The 18,385-nt window shown below is 37.5% G+C and overlaps 1 protein-coding gene across 5 annotated transcripts in view; it reads right to left on the reverse strand.

Moving 5' to 3' along the window:
- Positions 1 to 18,385, reverse strand: part of LOC105330477 (cytoplasmic dynein 2 heavy chain 1) — a 32,537-nt gene that overhangs the window by 1,238 nt on the left and 12,914 nt on the right. The window contains exons 33-74 of one of the 5 annotated variants that reach the window (XM_066075844.1): positions 17,896 to 18,072; positions 16,966 to 17,053; positions 16,625 to 16,832; positions 15,895 to 16,024; positions 15,487 to 15,642; positions 15,287 to 15,385; positions 15,119 to 15,139; positions 14,313 to 14,473; positions 13,823 to 14,069; positions 13,440 to 13,591; positions 13,069 to 13,213; positions 12,557 to 12,827; positions 12,080 to 12,229; positions 11,587 to 11,819; positions 11,130 to 11,352; positions 10,847 to 10,989; positions 10,170 to 10,415; positions 9,713 to 9,850; positions 9,224 to 9,498; positions 8,994 to 9,117; positions 8,612 to 8,733; positions 8,230 to 8,443; positions 7,693 to 7,944; positions 6,889 to 6,909; positions 6,070 to 6,168; positions 5,757 to 5,880; positions 5,481 to 5,644; positions 5,172 to 5,291; positions 4,942 to 5,076; positions 4,442 to 4,585; positions 4,045 to 4,200; positions 3,843 to 3,953; positions 3,509 to 3,713; positions 3,125 to 3,288; positions 2,886 to 3,011; positions 2,610 to 2,720; positions 2,266 to 2,421; positions 2,055 to 2,133; positions 1,484 to 1,674; positions 1,091 to 1,312; positions 495 to 710; positions 77 to 276 (exon numbers count right to left, since the gene is read on the reverse strand). In XM_066075844.1, coding sequence (XP_065931916.1) covers positions 77 to 276; positions 495 to 710; positions 1,091 to 1,312; positions 1,484 to 1,674; positions 2,055 to 2,133; positions 2,266 to 2,421; positions 2,610 to 2,720; positions 2,886 to 3,011; positions 3,125 to 3,288; positions 3,509 to 3,713; positions 3,843 to 3,953; positions 4,045 to 4,200; positions 4,442 to 4,585; positions 4,942 to 5,076; positions 5,172 to 5,291; positions 5,481 to 5,644; positions 5,757 to 5,880; positions 6,070 to 6,168; positions 6,889 to 6,909; positions 7,693 to 7,944; positions 8,230 to 8,443; positions 8,612 to 8,733; positions 8,994 to 9,117; positions 9,224 to 9,498; positions 9,713 to 9,850; positions 10,170 to 10,415; positions 10,847 to 10,989; positions 11,130 to 11,352; positions 11,587 to 11,819; positions 12,080 to 12,229; positions 12,557 to 12,827; positions 13,069 to 13,213; positions 13,440 to 13,591; positions 13,823 to 14,069; positions 14,313 to 14,473; positions 15,119 to 15,139; positions 15,287 to 15,385; positions 15,487 to 15,642; positions 15,895 to 16,024; positions 16,625 to 16,832; positions 16,966 to 17,053; positions 17,896 to 18,072 — 6,719 coding nt within the window. Of the gene's footprint in view, positions 1 to 76; positions 277 to 494; positions 711 to 1,090; positions 1,313 to 1,483; positions 1,675 to 2,054; positions 2,134 to 2,265; positions 2,422 to 2,609; positions 2,721 to 2,885; positions 3,012 to 3,124; positions 3,289 to 3,508; positions 3,714 to 3,842; positions 3,954 to 4,044; positions 4,201 to 4,441; positions 4,586 to 4,941; positions 5,077 to 5,171; positions 5,292 to 5,480; positions 5,645 to 5,756; positions 5,881 to 6,069; positions 6,169 to 6,888; positions 6,910 to 7,305; positions 7,324 to 7,692; positions 7,945 to 8,229; positions 8,444 to 8,611; positions 8,734 to 8,993; positions 9,118 to 9,223; positions 9,499 to 9,712; positions 9,851 to 10,169; positions 10,416 to 10,846; positions 10,990 to 11,129; positions 11,353 to 11,586; positions 11,820 to 12,079; positions 12,230 to 12,556; positions 12,828 to 13,068; positions 13,214 to 13,439; positions 13,592 to 13,822; positions 14,070 to 14,312; positions 14,474 to 15,118; positions 15,140 to 15,286; positions 15,386 to 15,486; positions 15,643 to 15,894; positions 16,025 to 16,624; positions 16,833 to 16,965; positions 17,054 to 17,895; positions 18,073 to 18,385 lie in introns of all 5 variants that reach the window. The other 4 variants (XM_066075845.1, XM_011432183.4, XM_066075846.1 and 1 more) reach the window with 4 other exon arrangements.

Raw genomic sequence — 18,385 nt, forward strand, 5'->3', positions numbered from 1 at the left:
CCTTGATACACATAAATTTTAATCTCAAGTTTTTCATATATCAGTTTCTGAATGAGTGATAAATTAGACGTTATACCTAGCCGTCTGCTGTCGTAGAGCGTTGAGGAAAGTGTCTGGATGGAAGAGGTCAGACAGATCCAAGGTGTCCCTCAGTAAGTTTCCATGGTCTGCTTTGTCCACCCAGGTCTGGATGGCTGTGGCCCGGGTGACCAGTCCTCTCAGGTACTGCATGGGGTCCTCTGGTCCGTCCCATTTACCCTGCCAGTCTAGGGGAGTCTGTGAAGGAAAGAGTCATTGTTAAAAACATTGGTGTGGAAATTGAGCTTTAGTTCCTGAGGACTTAGGGTGTTATATTTGTTTGTAAAAAAGCTTGTCAAATGTTTCTGAATTAAAAAATTGGTCTAGAAGTCTATTACTGCCTATGAAGGTGGTAACAATTCAACACAATTAAAGGGAGGTAAATCCATACATACACTAACACACAGTGTTCTTACCTCCTGATTGAGGAGAGCAGCTGCCAGGTTCTGGACTTCCTTGGTCAGTAGCATGGTGCCGCGAATGATCTTACTGAGCGAGGCCAGGGACTGGTGGATACTCTGGACCAGCTTGATGGCGTTGTACTGTTCCAGCTTGATGAAGGAGATGATGGGGGCCTCCTGACCGGTCTTATCACTGGGAGGCTTGATCTTAGAGTTGATCAGCTGAGAACCCTGTGAGTAAATTAAATTAATTGTGTAAAAATGTATGTACAAGTTAATGTTCATTCAGGACGTTCTACTTATCCTAGCTGTAATCTTGTATGCTTTCTGAACCCAAATTTGGAATAAAATCATCCTACATCATAGCTTAAAAAACTGATCCATGATAATAATGATAAAAAATGGAGTTAAACTTATCTAAGAATATTTTTCTTCATTGCAAAAGTTTGCAATTTTTTTAAAAACATGTATACATGTATCAAGAAAACATTTCCTGTCAAAAGAATATGCATGTATAGCACAATAAATAAGCTTTACAACAAAATTCTTAAAAAAAAAAATCTTGGAGACATTAATAGAATCTTTTTCTTCAATTATGTATTGAGTCTTACTTGATTGAGTTTCTTCCACAGGTTAAGTATAGGCCCAAGTTCAGTGGCCCAGATTTCTTTATCAAACTTGTTGGCCTTGGCATCTGCCCTCTGTAGGACCTTGAGTTGACCTATGACCTGGTTACTTATAATTCTCTGTGCTGACCTCTCTATATTCTCTGGTAAACCAAAGTAGGACGGCTTATCAAATTCTGGAAGTTCTTCAATGGCTTCCACATAATCCTGCAAATAGCATAAAATGTACATGTAGATCCATAAATGTTACTTAATTACCGATAAGACTACAGTTACATGCTAATTAGAGCAGTTGACAAAAAATATGTATAACAATCAGTTGATATTTGTAATATAAAATCTATCAATCACATTCTTATAACACATCTTGAAACCTACCCTAAAGTTTGTGGATGTTGGTAGTCGTAACGGTCCCAGTCTTTTATTTCGGCCCTGACTCAATGTGTTACCATCAAAAAATTGTCTGAGATAGGACACCATGACTCTCAAATCAAAAGTGTTGTCTACCCTGCCACCATAGATAGCAAATTCATACAGTCCGTGGACAAACTTCCATTCCTGGTCTGTGCCTGTTGGATGATTAATAACAAAACTGACAAAATTAAGTAAATTGCAAAATTATCAAATTAAGATTAATAATATATTGTGAATGTAATATTGAATACTATGGAATCAGTAATATTTGTGGGACATTAGATTTTTATGGATTTCCTGGGCACCCTATACAAATGAATTCACATCCCATATTATTCATTATATATAGTGCATACACATAACATTACATCCCAGCAAATCTAAAAATAAACAACAAATAATCAACATTGCGTGGCTGCCACAAATTTAAGATTCCAAAGGGCTTCAAATTTTACCAAGATCTGGACAACATCTTTTCTACATGAGTTACTATATTACATTCACAATTCTGAAGAGATCATTTTAATTACTTTACCTGTTTTGATCAGCCTGTCAATGATGTCTGCTCCCGCTCTCAAATCAGACAATGAGAACTCGTAAAACTTCGTCCAGCCCTATATAATCAATAATTCATGAAATCAAAAGTAAACCTTCAATAAGAGAGAGTCGTGAACAATTTTTTAAAATTGAATCCATGATCTAATTTTTAAGTAGAAATGAAAATAGAAAATAAAAGCAGTGATTACCTGTGGGATGTACATTCTCCTCTCCTGTACGACAGCGTGGAACCAGGCCAGGGCAAACAGAGCCTGGGCCCGGAGGACACTGCCCGACTTACTGATGTACTCAGGGTTCCAGGACTCGTAGGTCCTCATCAGGTTCCTCTTCACTCCAGGAGGAGCCTGCAATAACAGAGAGGGAGTCAGTATCAGGTCTCCTCATTGGTGACACTGCATGTGCTCACACAGATCAGTAAAGCAAAGTTTTCCATTAATCTTATCAAAATTAGAATTGTAAAATTGCTTCTCTGCAAGTTTACTTTTACAATTAAAGATTGAGCTTTCCCTTTGATCAACTTCTTTTAGATTACCTCATAGGTAATTTTCAAGCTGCTCTGCAGGAGAATTGTTGGGAATTTTGGGTGAACTTCTGCAGTCAACCAGAGTCTGAAGTCATCATGTGGCTTCAAAGTGTTTATTTCCTAGAAAAGTTCATTCATTGGTTAGTTGATATCAACAAACAAACAAACAGTAAATTTAAATTCCCCTAAATGCTTTGTATAATAAATTACATACGACTTAAAATGATTCTGATTGATCATAAAAATGAATCAGTATCAATAATTCATCAACAATTAACAACATACTTTTTCAAGTTGTGGCAGCCAGGCTGTTACAAGATGGAGGTTTTTTAGACACAGCCATTCTCCATTCTGAGAACACTCCCTTAGCAACTGCATAGCTATATCTGATTGGCCTTGACCCATGGCAACCTGTCAAATTTTTCTTCACATTACTAAAACTAGATGTTACATGTACTACAACTCAATATCCTGTCAGATATTCTTAAAATAAGTGACATTTCAGATATTGGAGATATTCTGACCTGATGGTATTTGTCACCACCTATGGTCTGTTCCGCCAAGTCCTGTAACTCCTGTGAGGGGTCAGCACCAGGGGAGATAATGATCAGAATGGGCTCTGAGGGTAAAGTCTCTGTCTCCAGGAGTCGCTTGAGATTCACAGAGGGTGGAGAGAGCTCTTTCATGCCTGTTGGATTAACAAAAACATGATAAATTGTAAACATTGTACATGTATCTATATAGATGTACAGTAAACTCAACTAAAACAAACACTGCTTTTATAAAATTTACAGCAATAAGAATGTTTCATTTATGTACAATGGGACTGGGTTTGCTGAACTTGTAAATGACAATTTATGAATATGTTAACAAGTTAAGAAAATGACAATTTCAAGAGATACACAAACCTAGAGCCTTGCAGGCAAACAGTCCCATGGCGGTTTGGAGTCTGTCAGGCCTGACAGCCTGTACAACCAGTAGCTGCTGGAACAGACTGATTCTCTTTTCTATCACCGACGGGAACTCCTTCTCACACTCATTACTGCGCGAGAAACTGGACCACAGTGAACCGTCATCAAAGTTCAACACCTGGTACAGCTTGGGGAAGTTGGTCTGCAATCATTGAAAAATCATGTCATATTTAAGAAATTTCAGGATTAAAATTTTAAGGGATATTGAAAGCAATATTAGATACTGACATTGAATAGAATACAGTGTCATTAGCTGTATGTAATGTCCTACCTTGAGGTTGGTCACAGCTGTTTGTCTCTCCTGATCTATCCATGATGGCATTCCTCGACCTCCGTCCGCCTTCATTTCCGACACCAAAGTACCAGTAAACCCCTCCCACTCCTGTCAATCAAGCAGTATTTAAAACACACCTTCTCAGTACAAAATTAATTCTTTTGATCTTAATTAGCAATCACTGGAAACTCTGACTTACATTTTCCTCAAAGAGTTCTGGTTTCATTCCATGCACCATGTGAAGGGCGAACATGAGGCGGTCAGCTTTGAACAGGGAGCGACAGACATATTCATACACCAGGTTCTGTAGCCTCTGTGTCAGGGCTTTAATTCTATGGTCTGTTCCACTACCATCCTACAAAGTTCATCATTTCTCTCTGAACAGCTGACAAACTCTTTTTAACTTAATCATTAAGAGAAATTTTAAACTTCCTATAAAGAGATTTTGAAACAAAATGCATTACTATTTGGTTCATGTTTATTCATGTCATACAGGTTGAAATGTATCAAATTGATCATGTTATGTGGCACTGGATGGTACCAGTAAGCAGCTCAAAAGAAGAAGACTGAGTTGCTGTGTTGTGATGTCTTTGTACCTGTTTGGTCTTGAGAGCTTTCTGGAAGATCCGGAGGAAGGCGGCCAAACTGAACCTGTACATGTTGTTGATCTTGGCGAGGTCACTGATCACAAAGTACATCCTGCTGCCGCTCTCCGCCAGCGGTAGGTAGGTGTTCCTCTCCTACAGAATAATCCAGTGTTAGTGTAATCATCAACTGATCTTCCAGACTAATTATTGAAATATCACATTCTTTGGTTGATAAAGCAGTTTTAATTTCACAATCAAATGAGTAAGAATTTTTCCACTGATCTTTTCAAAATCAGTATTAACCCTATTCCGAAAGTGGCAACTACTACTATACCATTTACCGGACGGGTATATAATTTTATACATTAAACTTTAATGATTAAAGCATCATTGGTATAAGATCTTTACTATCAACCAACAAACCATACCGTAACATTATTTTTCATAACCATAACTGATTTTATTTTAGCTGTATAGAGGAACAAAATGGAATGCCATTCTTTACAGACCTGGTCGAGTGAGGCTTGTAGACGGACAGACTCGGTCAGCGAGTCGGATATAGTGATACTGCTGGCCTTGGTCTTGTTCAGTGAGTCCAGCAGCTCCTTGTTCTCCAGAATGTTTCCTTTAGCATTGGCCAGTTCCTGAAACCCAGATAGAGTTAAGTGTGCATGGAAATGAGTTACAAGTATATCTATAAAGAGAATAGAATGTTAAAAAAATCAGAGAACTACAGTACCTCCAGCAGTGATTCCTCCATCTTGGCCAGCTGGATCTTTAGATCTTCCTCCGTCTTCAATAACTCTGTCTTTCTCACCTCCAGCTCTGGCTTTTCATTTTGTATGGTGGCTGCCAGCAACTGTAAAACAGTAATTTTTTTTACTTCATTCTCTATACACAGAGATAGAAACTTTGCTTTAGGAATGAGTAAAATGATTTTTTGGCGAAATATTATTTATCTGACCTGCAATTATTTTCTGAATTCCTGCATATTACAAATGAAATGTTACATTCTAATTCTATAAGCCTGGCAAGTTGTATTCCCTACCTGTCCTGTGAGTCCAGCTCTGGTGGTGGTGAAGTTGACCTCAGTAACAATGGAGAAGGCATCAGGGGGAATCTCAGGGTTGGGGTTTCTCGTGGTCAGGAAGAGGCGGAACTCTTCATTGTAGTCAATTGACTTCTCACCAATCTGAACCACAAACCTGGGACCTACAAAACATTGCTTTTGTTGCTAATACACTCACTGTCTAGAAAATGATTTTATTTCAGGTAGCAATTACAACATGTATGTTAAACAAGTGCATGAACTTTGCCCCCTGACCTTGAGATACGAGGTCACCACGCAGCAATGGATACAGGATCGGCTCTACTCCATCCACTTCCTGTATAATCAAAGTTTTCCCAAACCTGACAGCCAATTCCAGGGCTGTTGTAAAGTTGGCATCCTAAAAGAAGGAAAAGCACATCATATCTGAATCATCAGAATGTTATTATATGAAGAAACAGTTTTGATTTTGGCAGAATTTGTTTTTGTTCAAATGAAATACAAGAACCAGGTATTTTTTGTTCAACTGAAATAGAATTATATACATCTATACAAATTCCTGTTAATTTTATCACAGAGTCATGCTGACCTGTTGGTTGATGACCTCCAGTCGTTGATCTTTGAGGTGAAATTTCAGCCAATCAGTAGCTCTAGAGGACGGGTCAATCAAGAATGGCCTTTGTGTACTCTAAAATAGGTCAACATATGCGTTAGATTTCTAAATTTTTATCTGAATTAAGTGAAATTAAAGTCTGATTTGCCAATTAACATGATTAAACATGATAATTGATAGGTACTTAATAAAATATTCCACTTTAACAATTTGGTGCATTTACAGGAAAGAAACAGTATTTGGATCATTAAATACAAACTGAAATACAATAGGATGATTTGCAATACCAAAGTTAATATCAATCTTTCCATCACCTAGTGTTAAAAAACATGCCAGATATGTTGTTCTTTAATCAATTTCATTTTTTAATCTAAGCATCTCGTAATATATCATGAATAAAACAGGAAATGTGTAATCATACAGTGAATCTGTTAAGCCATTTTTTGTGCAGTTTAAAGTTTTAAAGCAAACTTTCAACAGTTTAAGCAGAACAAAATATATCTTCTCCATTTTCTGACATCCAATATCCAAAGATAGAGCAAACAATGCGTAGAAAAGTTTCAATTTTCGTAAGCAAAGAGGTGTGACCAGAATGATTTTTCATCGAGTTTAAATCACTTTAAAAAAAATGATGGATGATGCTTGAAACTAAAAACACAAACAGATTACAGAATGAAACCGAAGAGTGCTGAAGTCACAAGAAAAACTTTATAAGGTGATATATGGTGTACAGCATATGAAGGTTTTTTCCACACAGAATAAAAGACATCTAAAACAAAAGCCATCCATTCTTACCCCTGCTGGTATATCATTGATCTGGCGATCACGTCCAATAAACAAACAAATTAGTCAACAACCAGATCATAGGAGAAAACTGAAACGTTTGACTATCTCCCCAACCATCTGCTAGCATTGGTTATAATACTTGTTATCAGTAGTTAACTAGCTAATATGTAACATGCTATGCTAGTACAGTGTACCTTAAAGTAGTTATCAGTAGTAAACCACCTAGTAAAGTAACTTGCTATGCTACTACATGGTACCTTAAAGTAGTTATCGGTAGTAAACTAGCTACTAAAGTAACTTGCTATGCTAATACATGGTACCTTAAAGTAGTAAATTAGTAGTAAACTAGCTAGTAAAATACCATGCTATGCTAGTAGTCAAGTAACTATATAAATATTGTTATATTTTGCTAGTGATTATTTTTACCATGGCTGGTTGAAGACACTAAATATATACGTAAATAATATACAAAATGTAGTTATAAGTTACATGTGTATAATATTATAGAGACATGCTTTACAACGAGCAAATACCGGTACATTACAAATCTAGCTTGTTCCATACATTTGGAATAATAATCTAAAAGAGTTATTGATTCAAATAGCATGCATTTACATGCTGGACTATTTGCCCTTTATGTCAATAGAAATTCATTTACATATGTACAGTATAATCTGAGATTCATCAATACTCAGTATAGATTACATGACAGAATGTATTGCCAATCAGAACAAGATTTTACTGTACATTTGAATTGATAGTTATTGTAACTTGAAGAGTGGATCTACATATAGATGTATGCATATAATTTACCTGCAATATAACCAGGGCATTCTCCATGGATAGTTCGTCTGACGGCAAACCCTCAGATTTCCAAATCAGCTGTTCACTCTCTGTGCTGAGAAATCGGCGGCAGTCAAAATGCTGCACCCCTAGGGCTTCAGACCAAGTGTTCATAAAGTTTCTTCGTACATCCTCGGGTGCCTGGGCCAGGTAAGTGATAAACGCCGAGGCCAACAGAGCTCTTTTAGGAAGTTCCTTTAACTCATCTGAGAGTTCTCCGACCTAACACAAAAATGAAAAAAAAATACTTCCAAAATGTCTTTACAAGCAGAGTTTTTGTTCTTGTACAAAAAGAAATTTTTAAACAGTAGAATTGTTGAAACACTGCACATACTAAGAATACATGTTAACAGCATTAATAATTCAATGATTTCTTTTTTATGCATATTCTGTTTGACATTTAATAAATAATACCAAAAACTACCATATTACGAAATTCAAATTCTCTTTGGACCAGCTCTTCTGCATTACAGGTACCAAGCTGTCAGAATTTTAACCAATACTGACCTGTCGGCTCCACCTCTGGTACTCCCCCTCCAGTTTGGTGACTAGAGTCTCTGCCGCCTGGATCGTTTCGTTCTCCTTGTCCAGCTTTATCTTCAGCTCAGCAGCTTCCTTGGTCAGGGTCTCAAATCTGTTTCTAAGGGAGGCCACTTTGGCATCCACTTCATCAAGAGCCCTCTTCAGTTTGTCCATTCTGGATTCTGCTTTCTTCAAATTCCTATGAGCATGACAAATTAATAAAAATACTATTGTTCATGTTTCTAATTTTTTATACCTGAAAAATTTCTTATCATAGTAGTTTACTATCACTGATTCAAGGTTGATGTAAAGATAATTTGATAAATCAATTTTTATAAAGATTCCTTGCTAGTGAGAGAATCCTGACCTGATGAGTTCATTCTGTTCATTTTCCAGAGGCTCAATCCTTTCCAGTACATAAGAGAACTGAACGTTGGCTTTCACCCACGCTGCCAGGGGCTCTGCTGCAACTGATGCTCTTTTGGCAGCCTGCAAACAAAAAAACAGACATCATATTTACCGCACTGTTCAGACAATGTATAATATTTTTTTCTTAAATACTTGTATTAGACTTTTGGTTTTTCATATAACAAAATTACTAAAAATTCAATACTTTTGAATTTTGTTTTGTTTTTCTCAATTACGGTAAGTCAAAACAACTGCTCAACAATGAAAAATCTTAAATGCACTTTTGATTTGGAATATGAAAGTTTTACAGAAACAAGGAAAACGGCTGATCTCTAATTTACCGCTGGTTCGAAAGAGTCCTTGCTTTTCCTGATGAGGGCCTCCACTCCTTTCCTGATTTCAGGAGTAATCTTTCTGGCATCAAAAGTCTGAATTTCTTCCTTTACTCCTCTCTTGGCCAAGAAACTACGATGCAAGAAACTCATTAACATCATAAAAGTTATGCTAATGCCAGTAAATATTCTTCATAAAGAAATAAGTCCAAGAACAAATCAAATAATAGCACATGTACCTCTTCATGCTGACCCAGGAGGTATCAAAGATTCCCATCAGCCTGAGCACCCCCTCCAGGATGTCCCTGATGGTGTCTGGTGGGGCCCTGAGAGAGCGGATTTCGGACAGTGATTCCGTTTTGATGTTGCCCACGGCAGACTTTGCTGCCTGCACCAGAGGCTCTACCTCCGCGAGCTCTCGGTCGATGGCCTTTTTCCTGGTCTGCAGGACTTTGTCTTCCTCTGCCGCCTGTCTCTTCAGTTCCTCCATCTCGTTCTTCTGGTCACTGGCATTCTGCAAGGAATTAAGTTTTTTGCAATGTTATTGATGACAAACACAATAAATTTTAATATTTAATTTATCTCCAACATTATTGATGAAAAATGCTATCAGATTATAAGCTTTTGACAATGCAAAGCAAGAAATATTGAAGACAAAATGCTATGAGAAATATTATGATTTGAAGAATTGCTTCCATTTATTTGTTGTGGGAGAAAACAGTGCATACCTGCATGCTGATCGTAATTTCCCTCAGTGCTGTGTCGGCCTCAGCCTGTTTCTCTGCTAGTAACACACTCTGCTCCCCAGCCTTCCTCTTCAGTTCATCCACTAACTGTTTGGCTTCATTCAGTTTGGATACACCAGCCTAAAGGAAAGAACACATTTAACAAAGATTACTTTTGAAGTTTTTAAGGCGTAATAAGAAAGTGGTAAATTTAAGTTTATAAAGTTCAAGTACTTATTTTTCAACTTTACATGTAACATATATGAATTGTATATTTTCATGCCTCAATTTATTAGATTTTCGTAAGGAAAATTCTAAGAACTAGCCCCATTACCCCCAATCAACAAGATGACAGATTTGTTGGAAAGATACCTATTATTCTGGACTCTCCAAGCTTGTACAAACGTAGCTTCTAACTTTGCTTTAAATTAATTCCCAGAATTTACTCCCCTGAACTGACCTGTAGATGGTGCTGGCGTTTCTCTACCCCGGCCTTCTTATTGCTGTAAACGGTCTGGTAGGTGTTGAGGAAGGCGATGTAGCGCCGCGGAGTGGCCCCCATGTTGGCCTGGATACAGGACTCGTGAACGTGGAGGAAACACTTCAACAACTCCTCTCCCCCTGATAACTTCCTCTGGTGTCGCTTCTTCTCCCCAATGCTGGCCCCTTCTATCTTTGGGGGCTTTGTCAACAGCATGTAGGGCACCTGTTCACCAAAGTCAAAAATAATGAAACCTCAAAAAACTATGCAAACATTGTGCTTGATTTTTAATATTTTTGGCACTTTATGTCACAGAAAAGCATAAAAACCAAGCATCAATTAGAAAATGGGAATCTTCAGAGTTTGACGCATATAATAGTCTGCTATTAAATTGCACTGAATTGGCCCTAAACACTCATTTTCACCAAATTTTAGATATAATAAAAATTTATAGTGTACAATTTGTCTATAAATGGATACTAATATTTACATACCGGTATTTGTGAATCAAATTGACATTAAAATGATATATCTTATATATCTCTATGAAATGATATTTCTATGGATGGGCACTGACCATAACCTAATATATCACTAATATAACCTCTGTATGGACACTCAGTTTGACCAAATAATTTTTGTAAATAAGCACTGACCTTGACCATTGAGTCGCGACTCCAGGACTCCATCCACTGGACCGCACACTCCTTGTACAGGGCGGGGTTACTCTCACAGTTCAGGGTAAATGAGTTGTTACTGCAGTCCATGATCATGGCAATGTGCAGATTGGTCTTGATTCCTGTAATAAAATTTTTTCATTTAATTTTTGCAACACAAATTAATTTTGAAATTCTGAATCTTCATAAAAAGGCAAATAAATCATACAAAATCTACAGCTCAAATTCAAACTGATACCCTTCAGCTACAAGACAAGCTTACTGGAAGCAAAGAAGTTGATGAGAGTTCCCCTGAACCCTGCCTCTGAGGCCATGTCCCTGAGGGGTGAGAGTAGAGGCTCCAGCTCCTCGGGGGAGTACAGCCCGGGCACCTCGCCTGAGGACAGGAGGCTGTTGATCATCTCCAGGAATTGAGGCTCTACAAACTGGTGGTCCTCCAGGAGGAGCACCACCTGCTCACCCTCAATCCCAGCCAGCTGCATCACCTGTAAAGAGGAGCCGCCACATATTAATCACACAATGCAGATATGTTTATACTTGCATTCAACTTTCATTCTAAATATTTTCATATACATATTTTCATAAAGGAAAGAAGTTTCCACACTAAGATTTAAGAGACAATAGGCATGGAAAATATAGTTTTAAAGTATATAATTCAATTTTTCCATTCTAAAGATGCAAGTAACTTTAACCTCTTTCATTTTCCACTTCTGACTTACAGTTTTTAGATCATTCTTGAACTGCTTCATGCCATAGGCACGGGAGACTTTGGGAGAGAACAAGTGCATCTGATGCATGTGAGCCACTAGTAGAACAGCGGTTCTACGCCCCACCCCACTCCTCCCTGCCATCAGAAGGGACCCCCCTGGGAGAGTCAGGACTCTGTCCACTCTAGCAATGTTGTCCAAAACTTCCCTGAAGATCAAAATGTCCAAATCTCTGTTTTCACGACCTACAAACAAATACATGTACATCACATTCACATCAAATTTATATTTCTCTGTCTTCATTTACTTGGAATACATGTACATGAAGATGTCACAGGAACAAATTAGCTACTGTTTTATGTCGGAACCTTTTAAAATAATTTTGATTTCCTTTCATCTTTGATTAGCTTCAAAGATGATCAATAGTCAAAGGGATTTCGGATTAATCAAGACTTCCAAGGTACATATTGAAAACACCATACTGATTCAAAATAGAGCCACTTACTGTACAGCTTGAGTCCTCTCTCTATAACTGCAGTCAGATCATCAGTGTTCAGTTTCCCCAGGGGTTTCCCTGTGGAGGGTAGAGGTGCTCCTGCCGCCACGGCCGGCCCTCCATCCTCGTGGCGGGCCCCCCAGGTTACAAAGTAGTCAGCTGAAAAATCAGTCAGAAGTCATTTCTCACTCTAAACAAATAGAAATTACCTGATACGAGTAATTTCTCTCCTTTCATTTCCTAACATAGATAATTCTTGCAAAAAAGTAACTTGCTCGTGTGAGTTTATCTTAAGGGTAGTTAGAAAATGATATTTATTTACTGTGTTTTAGTATTAAAACAACATTCTTATTGATAAATAAATCATACATAATAAATGCTGTCAACTCTTCATTAATTAAATACTTTGTACGGTGCCAATTCTTCAGATAACTCCATAATATAATAATTTTGCACAGATTCTGCAGTGCATTGGCTGTAACTTACTGTCCAAGTTGTCAAAGATGTTGGCTGACCAGTCCGCCCTCACTGTGGACATGAGGATGCTGTCAAACTTGTTCTGTCCCTCGGTCCCCACCACCCGGTCCCTGAATAGACGACGGGCCTCATATGCCCAGATCTCTAGCACATGGTCACTGGACCCCTCCTTGGCCCCAGCGTTCAGGTCGTACCTCAGCAGGCTGAGGCACCAGTTTGTCAGGTCACGAGGCGTGAACAGGTAGTGACTGTAGTCATCTACAGTGAACCTTGACCTCAACTGTAAGAATTAAAAATTCACTTAACTTGCAAACTAGCTACAGCTTAGTAAAATAATATCAGTATCTTAGAAAATACTTGTGTCTAAATGAAATTTATCATTAAAATGCACTATGCACATATTTACTCGACAAAACCTTTCCAATACAAATCTGTTTGATTGCAGAGTTTGAAATTAGTTTTTGAATTGAACATCAAGTTTTCAAAAGATATACATAAACAAGACAAAACATAGACTATACCTGTTCATACAGCTGCACCATGGATCCAGCGAGGGCATACACCTTGGCTGGGTTGCCCCACACTGGGTGCCGCCCTAGTTGTCTGTTGAGGATGGGGGTCAGGTAAGCTCCATAGATTGCCTGCAATTGTTCCTTGTCTGGATATCTACAAAACATAAAGAAAATAAAAACATTACACACCTGTGTATATTTCACTATGATGATACATTTCTTTATCCTTGGCATTTTCTAAATTCCATATTATTTATATCTACCAGTAACATAGCATGTAAATATTATAAAATGTGTAATAAAAATATTTGGCTTGCTAAATCAGAATTATTTAATGTGAAAAGGTTAATATAACACTGGAATCAATTTCTCTGACATACCCAATGCAGCAGATTCTGACGATGGAGGTGAAGCGGGTGGTCAGTTTGTGGCGCCCCAGTCCTGTCCCTGCATTCATACTGGCAACTATCTGTACTCCTTCCAGACCCACCCACTCCAGGTTGTGATCATAAAACCCATTGTAAGTGATGACCTGTAAGTGAATGCGAGCAAACATATACACACCAGATTTGAAAAGCATTCAGTACTATTATGTATCAGACAATATGGATCTTCGTTAAATATTTCTCAGATAATTATATTCAGTATCACTTGCTAGAGCACTGACTAATCCTCTTGATAAAATGGATTAAATTAAGAAATTAAACCCTAAAAATAAACAGGTTTCTGTACCAAAAAAAATTAATATTTCTCAAATCAGCACCTGTTGTAAGAAGGCCACCAGCTGACACGTTCCCCACTTGTCTGGTTTGGGCAGGTTCAAGTCCTTCAGGTACAGAACCAGGCGTTCACAGTCCTTGGGTCGGTACACACGGCCAGTGTTCGTGTTCAGAACCATGCAGCTCTGGCTCAGCTTCTGTAGAACGTGGGTGGGGTTTGTCTGGGCACTGCAGTGAACCACAGCCACCTGAGTGGACCTCAGCTGCTCAAAGCAATGCTTCAGCAACATCCTGAAATAAGGGACAGCAGACAGTGAAAAAATAGCCTTATCTACAGTCATTTACTGTACATGGTTTAAAATTAAAATCATGCATAGACTGATTTTCAAAAATTAATCTTCATTAATTATACAGTATATGTAGCTAGTTTGCAATGAGGGTTGATTCAAATATTGAGAACTTCACATTTTTTTTTATTTCTTTTAAGAATATACATTCATAAGTTTCTGTCGACACTGTGTTTACAGAACCTACCCCTTTCCACAGCCCTCAGGACCCACTAAGATGAAGGGCTGTTTGTTGTCGGGCTGTAGCCAGGGGGCAAAGTAGTCCAAGCCCCGCTGTACATCTCCAGTTCTGACCACAGGGAGGGACCCCCCAGTCGTAAAGTTGTCTGCACTCAGGTCTCTGGTGGCCTGTGTAAAATTAAACATATACATGCTTCAGACATGCTTTCCATCAAGAGTGGACAGTTTTGACTTCATGCAGACATGTAATATGCATGCTAAGAAAGTTGAAATAAACTTCAATGTAATAAAGAAAGAAAAAATTGAACCAATGTTTCTTACAAAAAGAAATTAATCTGCTACAAGTATTTACTTTTTAAAATATATCTGACAACTCAAATACTAATTCCTCACTGTCCAAGTAATATTTTGTAAATAACCTAGACCAAAGCAATATATTTCTTCCTATAACATGAACTAAGGGAAAACTAAATGGAAACTAACTAAACTTGAAGGGAACAATCTACAATTTGACCCAATTGTTCTTATATACATGTACATTATATGCAGACAAGGTGCATCAATTTAGAACATAGATAATCAGATTTTTTCTACACATGTCCATGAATACAACATAAAATTTTATTTCTTTCCAAATATATCTTTGGTACTGATAGATTGGAATGATTTTACCTTGTTTGTAGAAAGTGTGCTTGTAATATGTTCATAAAACAATAACAAAGCACTTGTCTGCATACATGACTTATAAACATAAACATAAAATTCTATAAACCATATGAAATACATGAACTAAACTAACAGCATGGTGCATACCCCGTCTACAAAAACTTGAACCTGAAAAGTGTGTGCACAAATTAAATCAGGCAAAGAAAAGTAGAAATCAAATCATCAAAAGTAAGTATGTGCAGAGAAATCCACTTTATTGACTTGTGTGATATAGAATATATATTTCGTAATAGTTGAAGTCCTTTTTTCTGTTACCTCCATGTTGTAAGTCATTAGACGTCCCATATTCTCATCGTAGAACGTGTCCAGCGGGCGCCTTGAGTCTGGAGGCATTTCTTGAGTCCAGGCAAACACCTACAACATCAAAGAGGCATATTTTTTTATTGTGTAGACATGGGTCTGATTTATTTTCAACTTCTTTTTTCCAATCTTAGAGAGAGAGAGAGAGATTCTACCTCTTTTGCAAATGCTTCTCTGCTTCCTTCGTTCAGGTTTCCTCCCAATCCATGGATCAGGCAGACGGCAAAGTGGGCCTTGTTCCGGACATTGTGCAGGTGAGAGAGTCCATTCAGCACCACCCCAATCAGACTGGTCTCCACCACAAAGTCATTCTATTTAAGTAAAAGGCACATACACATCATGTTAGTGTTTATTCTATTTTTTTTTTAAATGGCAATTTTTTTCAATTTCAATTAACCTTCTCTGCCTTGGTTTTAGCATTTCTTTTCTTTAAATGTCAGTTTCGTATTAAAGTTGCAACTCTAAAAAATGTTTTTTAAAACAAGGACTGTTCCAACATAAATTTTCTTGAAGAGCAAGGACTATATGTAACAGTATGTTTTTATAGATGACTTAAATCTGACCTGCTTCAGAACCCAGTCGACAGCCTTGTAGAAATGGTCTTCGATCCAGCCTGACAGGATGTGTTGTTCACTCTCAGGCTGGGAGCTCAGCCAGGAGGTGACCACAGCCTTAATGTCCGTGTCCTCATCACTGCAAGTCACACAAAACACAGGTACATGTAAGTACTGTAAATTCCTAATTAAACGCAAGGAATTAATATCTGCGAAAAAATTGCGAGAAGCCGGTCTCGCAAATTTTAAAATCTCGCTTTTAATTTCCGGACATATGTAAAGTACATGAGACTATGATCAAATTTTGGCATTCGTGATTTTATATTCTCATGATTTAATGGAAAATCATGGAATCGCGGAATTAAGTACTCGCGTAAAATAAGGAATCTACAGTATATTTGAGTAAGATTATATCTGTACACGAATCCTTCTGTTTATTCTCAGAGCTTGACTTCATACGATCACAACAAATTAGATGACATAAAGATCATCAAAATGATGTTTACATATTGAAGAGAACAGAGCACTTACAATATTGTCTGATTTCACTTCTCTATTTAATTTCTAATCAGTATTTAATCAATATCTGTTCATAATTACAATTTCAACTATGCACCGGATAACTGTAATAGACATTTTGTTGTTTCTTTGAAAATGGCTATGGACTATGATAGTTATGCTAAATGGAATAATTTATTCATAGTACAGTGCTTCGGATAAACACAAATCTACAGTGTACCTGAGGAAGATCATTCCCATTCTAGAAATGGTGGCAGGGGAGGCACAGCTCAAGTCATGGGTCTCAAACAGGAAGTTCACATTAGGTCCAAACTGGATCCTCTCTCCGGATGGCATGGTAAGGAGCCTGTTGTCATCCAGTACCGAATTCAGGGACTCGATCCACTCCGGATCAATGTCACCATCACAAATAATCCAGGATTGGATCTCTGGAAATTACAGGATTATTCGCATTCAACTAACATAAGACTTCAAAATTACAAATTGTAAAGATAACCTACATGTATTTTCTGTACCAGGTACATCGCTCTAACCAATAGTTATCACTGATATAGTACATACCCTGAGGTTCTTTGACCACTTGTCTGGCACTGTAGGTCAGGACTCCATCAGTCCATTCTCTGGTATCTATGTCAATCTGACCCAGCAACTATAAAACATACACAAAATAGAAAATCCTAGTTTCAAGTACTTTCACTAAAACGCAACATCGGGGTAGAACTCTCGAAAAGAGAAATGTGTTTCCATAGTACCCATATATATTCGCCTATAAGTCGGATTTTTGGGAGTAGAAAATTGAGTGAAAAGTGGGGGTCCGACTTATAGGTGAGACATAGTAAAAAAAATTTCACAAGAGAGAAGTAAGTTATATTTCTTTTAAAATAATAAACAGATAAATGCATTGAACCTATGTTCATAAAAAGAAAATTCAAGCAGGCAGTTTTTCATACCTAAGGTGATAATAGATATTGGGGTCATGCTAAAACAACACAAGCCAACACCCCAGTTTAAGGGGCTAATTACCAACCTAATCAGTCAGTAAGGAAATAAATCACTATCATCAAATTTTCAAAAGGACTCTATTTAAAAACCTGGCAGTTTTGAAGCTATTACCAACTTGTAATAAGTGTAATAAAAAATAATGGCATTTAAAATCAAAAGTTATTAACATCATAGACCCATGATAGAAATAGTCTAGAAGCAATTATGGGGTGAAACAAGGACAATTTTTTTAGAACTCAAAAAATATATAATAAAATGTGGTATTTTATTGAGAATATCTGTACATCAATTGTCCTGAAAAAGTGACCCGACTTATAAGGGAGTCAAGAGCAAAATCTGCAAATTAAAGCTGGAAAAAGGCAACCGACTTATAGATGAACCGTACTTATATGCGAGTATATACGGTACTTGGGGTGACAGTTGGGTGGGGCTTATGTTGAAGTGTGTGTGTGGGTGTTGTGGAGGGGCTCCCTCCAGTCATATCTGTACCTGTGTCCTGTGCATGGCCTTAGGGTTCATGGTGTACTTTTTGACCTCCTTGTTGAGTTTGTGGAGTCCCTGCCTGAGGATTCGCCACAGCGTGGTTTTTCCTGAACCACTGGGGCCCACCACCACCACCCCTGTCCTCTGTCTCAGCTGTTCATACAACTCCAGAGCCTTCTTGATCTACAATTCAATGATAGATTAGGTAAATAGCTACATAATCTCTATGTATAAATGTTGTAATTTTGTTTTTATAAAAAATGTTTATTGCTTGCAACAGTTCCTGCTAAAAAATTGACAACTTTTTGTCATGTTCTTGAGGACATAGTCACATACTAGTAATTCACTTTATGTGAATGATAAAATTTATTTTTATAATTTGTTGAGGATATACATTCATGGGTAATGGAAACCCTATGAATAAAAAAAACCTGAGCCATTGGAAATTCTAATGATTTCACAGCAGTGATTATAATCTTCTACTGATTTCTGTACA

This window comes from Magallana gigas, chromosome 2 (genome assembly GCF_963853765.1).
Source record: "Magallana gigas chromosome 2, xbMagGiga1.1, whole genome shotgun sequence".
Taxonomy (NCBI): domain Eukaryota; kingdom Metazoa; phylum Mollusca; class Bivalvia; order Ostreida; family Ostreidae; genus Magallana; species Magallana gigas.